This window comes from Microcaecilia unicolor, chromosome 5 (genome assembly GCF_901765095.1).
Source record: "Microcaecilia unicolor chromosome 5, aMicUni1.1, whole genome shotgun sequence".
Taxonomy (NCBI): Eukaryota; Metazoa; Chordata; class Amphibia; order Gymnophiona; family Siphonopidae; genus Microcaecilia; species Microcaecilia unicolor.
The window spans coordinates 248741685-248747684 of record NC_044035.1 but is presented as its reverse complement, the minus strand read 5'-3'; the positions used below and the strand labels follow the sequence as shown (position 1 = coordinate 248747684).

The 6000-nt window shown below is 40.4% G+C and overlaps 1 protein-coding gene across 1 annotated transcript in view; it reads left to right on the top strand.

Annotated features, from left to right (window-relative positions):
- The first annotated feature begins 1545 nt into the window (after positions 1-1545).
- POU2F1 (POU class 2 homeobox 1) overlaps positions 1546-6000 on the top strand; it is a 419716-nt gene continuing 415261 nt past the window's right edge. The window contains exon 1 of the mRNA XM_030203955.1: positions 1546-1608. Within this exon, the coding sequence (XP_030059815.1) occupies positions 1563-1608 (46 nt within the window). The 5' untranslated portion in view covers positions 1546-1562. The remainder of the gene's footprint in view (positions 1609-6000) is intronic.

The window sequence follows — 6000 nt, the reverse complement described above, 5'->3', positions numbered from 1 at the left end:
TGTGCCCACTGGAGGAGTAAGGGGGGGGGGGGGAGTCATTTCTTTACTCCTCCAGTGGTCATCTGTTCATTTAAGGCACTTTTTTGTGGCTTTATTATTATTAAACAGTTCTAGCTCAAAATGTCATTTTTAGTCCTAGACTTTTTGTTTTGAATTACAGCAGAAAAACATCTAGGTATTAGGAACGCCCAAATCCAAACACACCCCTTTGTTATCTAAACACACTGCGCACCAACATAGAAAACTATTTAGAAAATGGCAATTAAACATTTTTCTATTTCAAAGATTAGCCCCTTAGTAAATCAAGCTCTCAATGATTGTTGTCTTTCCAGGGAAAGATAATCCACCTCCACAACATACTAGAAAAAAAATTCTGGGATCACAAACAACTTCTTCACAGATGAACTCTTGAATAATTTCCAAACAAGTCACTGGTTGGGGAATTTATTCAGCACCAGAAAATTTGACAAAAATGAGAATTTTGAGGAATTCTTTTCACAAAGAAGTCCCACAGGTGAGATAGACGTACTAATCACACAACATAGGTTTCTATGGAACTTTGGAAGGCTAAATGCTTTGAAAATGAGCCCCTGAAAGTGTACTTTCCTACTTCACAGTCTCCTCTGATGAAAACCAACATCAAATGCCCCAAAATGAAACGCTAGCTAACTATACAAATGGCGTTTTTATGAGACTAACCAAATTTTACGACTAGCTTTTCTACTAGATTCCTCCCTTTACTACTTATCCAATACAGACTTTTGTTTCTACCCCCACTGGTATCACCTTAAACAAGAGTCGGGCTTTACCTGGCATGAGCCAGCTTCGCAAACGATTTCCTCCTACGCCCGCACGCTCAGTTTCCCCGGATTTAACAACAAAACTCTCCCGCTCTACAAACAAATTCTAAACAAGCCTGTTCGAGGGGGGAACACGCACAACTGAACGACCCACTACTTGCACTACCAGGACACCCAAATAAAAGGTTTAGGGCGTGCGTCCCCCTCTCCACAGGCAGATCGCTTCCTATAGCGCACGCAAGTATCAAACTCTTGGACATGTTGTTTTACTACGCCAGTTTCCATTAATTTACCAAGTATGGGACTGAGTTATTTACGAATGAGGTCCTTAAGTCGCTACCGAAACAATTTTTTAACCGCAAGTACTTATATAATTCACGCTTTCCCCCTCCATACCTGGAAACCTAAAGCTAAACTGTCCTCACGCCTCCCCCCTACGGACCTCTCACACAGTCAGAAGAACAACAGAAAGAACGAAGCACAAACACAAATCTTTAATTGCGCACGCGCAGATCGGAGGCAGTGCACTGATAGGATGGAGTACAAAATGGCAAGAGCAAGCAAGTTGTTTGCAGCCTGAAGGGCAAGGTAACGGCACTCTGCTGTGGCGCATGCGCCAAGCTGGGTGGGCGGAGCGACGCTTCGAAGTGAAGAGGTAAACGTACGTGTTGCGTTACGTGCTTCCGTTTGCGCCAGGCGCGAGGGGGGGGTAGAGTAGGGAGGAGGGTTATCGGCTGGCCGATTTTGGTTAAAATATTCAAAATGGCGGACGGAGGAGCAGCGAGTCAAGATGAGAGTTCAGCAGCAGGTAATCATTACTGCATTTTACATATTCATATTCATACACACACTGCCGACTTAGCATAATTTATTAGTACTCAGGATTATTATAATTAACGTAGATGGAGGTAAAAAATGAGGAGAAGAGGGGTGATAAAGCAATGATAACGAAAAAAAAATCCTGCTATGGGGGAGGCTTAAAAAAAGAGAAGGGGGGGCAAGGAAGTGGGGGCAATACAATTCTTATAAAAACCATTTTATTTTTGTAGCAACCGGTACCGCCATAATTGTTGGAGTAGGACAATAAAATACATTTTACATATTCATATATCATTTTGCAAAGCTGCGGCAGAGGAAGGGGAATCTTTACAACAGAGATTTCAAGAAGGCATTTTTATTAAGAACAACATTTTCCCCCAGAATAAAAAAAAAAGTAGTGCAGAACTGGTATGTGTGAGGAGAGTGATTGAGGGGGAGAAAATACTGTAAAAAATTATAATAAAAGAGGGAAAGATTGGAGGCAGGATTTGCTTTAATGTCTGTAACAGCCTCATGCCCCGGCTTCGGCCCTACCGGCCGGTACACAATGAGGAACTGTCCCCGGGACGGCGTGGACCCGTGAAGGGATAGAAATAGAAAGGATGTGAAATGCTTTAGATCGAGGCAGACGTTTCCCTGTGTATGCTTTGTTTTTATTCTGGCACTTTCAGGAGCGGATTTGTATGTTTTATTAATTCATTTAGGCTCTCTGGGATTTTGTGCGGTTTTTATTTGTGTTCGTGTTTTTTTTTTTTTTTAAATTTTGCGTATATTCATCCCCCGGGCAAAGGTGTTTAGCATAATGTATGTGTGCTGAAGGGGGTGGGGAACCTTCTGTGAACTAAGGCTGGTATTATAGAGGAGGTGTGCGAGTGAATTTCCACACGGGGAAGAAAGGGTGAAAACTGCTCCCAGTCCCAGCCTACTGTTGCTGCTGTTTCAAATTGGGGGAAGGAGTTCTTAGGCCATGGCAGGTTCAGATGGATTTGTTTGGAGGTGGAAAGTAGAGAGGGTGGGCAAGAACCAACGACTGTTTGGGTTTGGTATCAATGGATAGTTTTGACTGTTACATAGACTGTTTGGGTTTGGTATCAATGGATAGTTTTGACTGTTACATAGAGCCTTCACTGATCAAGTGTTTTTGGTCACTTGTAAAGTATGGAAGAAAGCCCTTAATGAGTGAGGGTATCTTATGGTGAATAACAGTTGAAGAGCTACCTGGGGCAAAATTGTGTTCATAACCTAGGCAGCCGAGACCCCTCGTGCCTGCTGAGTCATTCTGATGATGCAATAAATTTAGGAGACAATACGTTTATTATAATGGCACAACTTGGCCGCAGCTTTATTTTATTTTATACCATCAAAATTTGCACTAGGTATACCCAAGCCAACACAGCCCACACAGTCTGCCGCCATTAGCAAGACTGACCAACCATATGCAGAGCTCCCCGCTGCACAGCAAGGGAGCTCAACCGTAAGCGCAGCTGTCCCAGCTGCCTAGCTTACTCCATCAGGCTTGGGTACTCTGCAAAAGCTGCGACATAAATACATGAGTGTTTGTATCTATCATTGGGTGGGTGCAAGCCGATGCCCAGACGCCGAGAGACTATGGCATCTGGCCTCGGCCTGGGAGCTATAAACCCCCTTTGCCCTGACACCTCCCATCCCAGCGGGGTACCAGGGGCCGGCAGGAAACCTTTCCTCTTTGCTCGGCCCCCCCCCCCCCCCCGCTGTGTCCGCTCGCACAGGCCCGCCGGGGCACGGCACCATGTTATGTTTGGCTCCGTACACCGGAGGGCACTATGCCTTACTTTTGAGGGCAGTTCTCTGTACATTACTGTCCTTGAATTGAAGGCTGGAATCTGGGATAACTTATTTTTTTTTTTAAGATCAAAGCTGATTCTTTTGAGATTGAGAGTTCTGATCATTTTGATATTGCATATGTTATAAGCAGTGTATTTGTGTCAACATTTTTTGTTGGTCAGAATATGAATTCCTTTTAAAAACTCTTTTAAACTGTGGTACTTAAGGCCCAACTTTTTGAGCCATAGGTGCTGTTTATTAAAGGTCTGCTCCACCTCCATTTTATGTTTATATGAAATGCTTAGTAAAAATGTTGCGATACTTTTTAAAGCAGGCCTCAGAATGCATTAGCAATTTCTGCCTAAAATACAAATTCATCTGTGGTAGCAGTGGCTACATTTGAGAAAAGCTGGTTTTGAAGGACCAACTAAAAACATAGCATACAACATAAACTCGAGGTCAGACATATCAAGAGGTAAGCTAAGTGATATCCAAAGAGCATATACCACCCTGTGTTTTGTGGGTTCAGTAAAAGTTATGACAGCCTATTGAGACAGTGGTTTCTCCAGGACCAATGTCTATTAGGCTACACTTCAAGACAGGAAAACCAAATAATTTGCTAGAAAAAACAGGCATAATTGATCTTTATTCCTTTCTTTCTTTAGAAAATAATCTATGTTCACTCACTATAAATCAGGGGCATCCAAGCTTTTCAACAGTGGGATGCATGATCAGAAATTCATGGGTATGTGGCCGCATGAATTTTTTATAGTGGGTCACATGAATATCATAGCATATTATATCATGACTTATACTCAAGAAAATCTGTGAATTTCTTCTGGAATTGTGACTTCTTATCCACCAAGTAGCTCTGCAGTGCTTCAAAAATCATGTGTGCTAGCTAAGTAGGCTTTTTTTTCTTCTAAAAATACCAGGTGGGCTGCAGGTTGGATGCCCCTAGTATAATAAATATAGGCTTAAAAATATAAATGTAAAATCATTTAACTGTCCAAATATGAAGGTCATGATAAAATATATCTTGTTGTTCAAAGGAATTTTTTTTTAAAATGTTTAAGTCCATATCCAGTTGTATTAAGCTCCTAGGGTTTTGTAGGAATTTCCTCCTTGTTTTAATAATTGATTAAATTCCCCTGGGAAATAATCCAAAGCAGTATATTTTATTTTATTTTTTTTTTAAGTAGTTGGGCCCTTGGATGGACAAGGAGTTTCTGTGAAGGATTATTTAATCTTTGGAGGAGCTGGAGAAAGGTTGCTTATGTTTGGGGGTGGGACAGTGCCTCCAAATAGGTTAGTTTTGTGCATAATTTAACAGGAATGAATCTTGCTTTCTAAGGAAAATTGGACTATGTTTCCTATAGTGTGGAGTTGGTGATTTATTATTTTGCAAAAATACAAGATTGATATATGTTGATGTACACAAGAAAAAATATGTGCTTATATATTGGACACATGCTATTGTAATTCAACTCCTTTTGTTTGCTGCCAAGTTTGAAAACAACATTAGTACCAATTGTCAAGATTTCTTAGTAGTTTCTGTGTGATTTAGAATGCTAAAATCTGTACAGCTGTTAATGGAGATCTGGATCTGTGTGCCTTTCCTTTTTCTGTACATGACCTGAAAAAGGCAGCTTAGATCTCTAGGGATTTCTTCTTGTCATCAATGGTAACTGGTGTATAACTATTATAGGAGCTATGGGGAAGATGAACCTGCTTATACTGAGGGATTTTCCTGTTTTATTTTTGGGAGTGCTAAGTCAGTGCTCTGGTAAGCATGGTTGGCGTCAGAATTTCTTTGATATCTGTTATCTTTCTATGATTAATTGGAGTTTGGAGGATGTTTGGCTTCATGTGGTCCCAGGAAGACAAGAGGAAGTGGTATATTAGTAAGGATGAGTGTATGTTATCTGCTGTAGGGCTCATAGGAATAAAATGGGTCCTGTGGATAGCAATGATTTTTCAACCTTTTTGAACTCACACTGACAAGGTGCAAAAATTGTTAAGGCACACCATCAGTTTTTTAATGAGATATATTTTATCATTTAACACACAAGTATTAAATAGTTTAAAGATAATTAAATTTTAATCATTGTTATCTTTATAGTTGAATATTTTTATTGAAGACAGTTGGCAAAGGCAACAATGCACTTCAAAGATAATGAAAGTAGCTACAACATGCATTGAAAAACAACAATTTTAAAGTGAAATCCCCTCTACCACAGTGGTGGTGGTGGTAGTGATCACATCCTTTCACTGCATCCGATCTGCAGGCCTAAATTATTTTACAATAGACTCCACCAGGCACACATTATTGAACTACCCCTGTAATGTCAAAGTAATGAGATCATACCAAATCTGAATGTCACACATTTTTCACTATGTAATAATCTGGTTAAAATTTGTGATGAGAACTGTCAAACTGCCATAGGAATGCACACATTAAATCCAAGGACTCACTATAATTGAGCCAGTTAATAATGTGTGGCCAAGTTAAAGTAGATTTAGTATGAAGGTTCCATTAACTTTTTCATGGTAGCTGGGTACACAAACTGGGGAATTT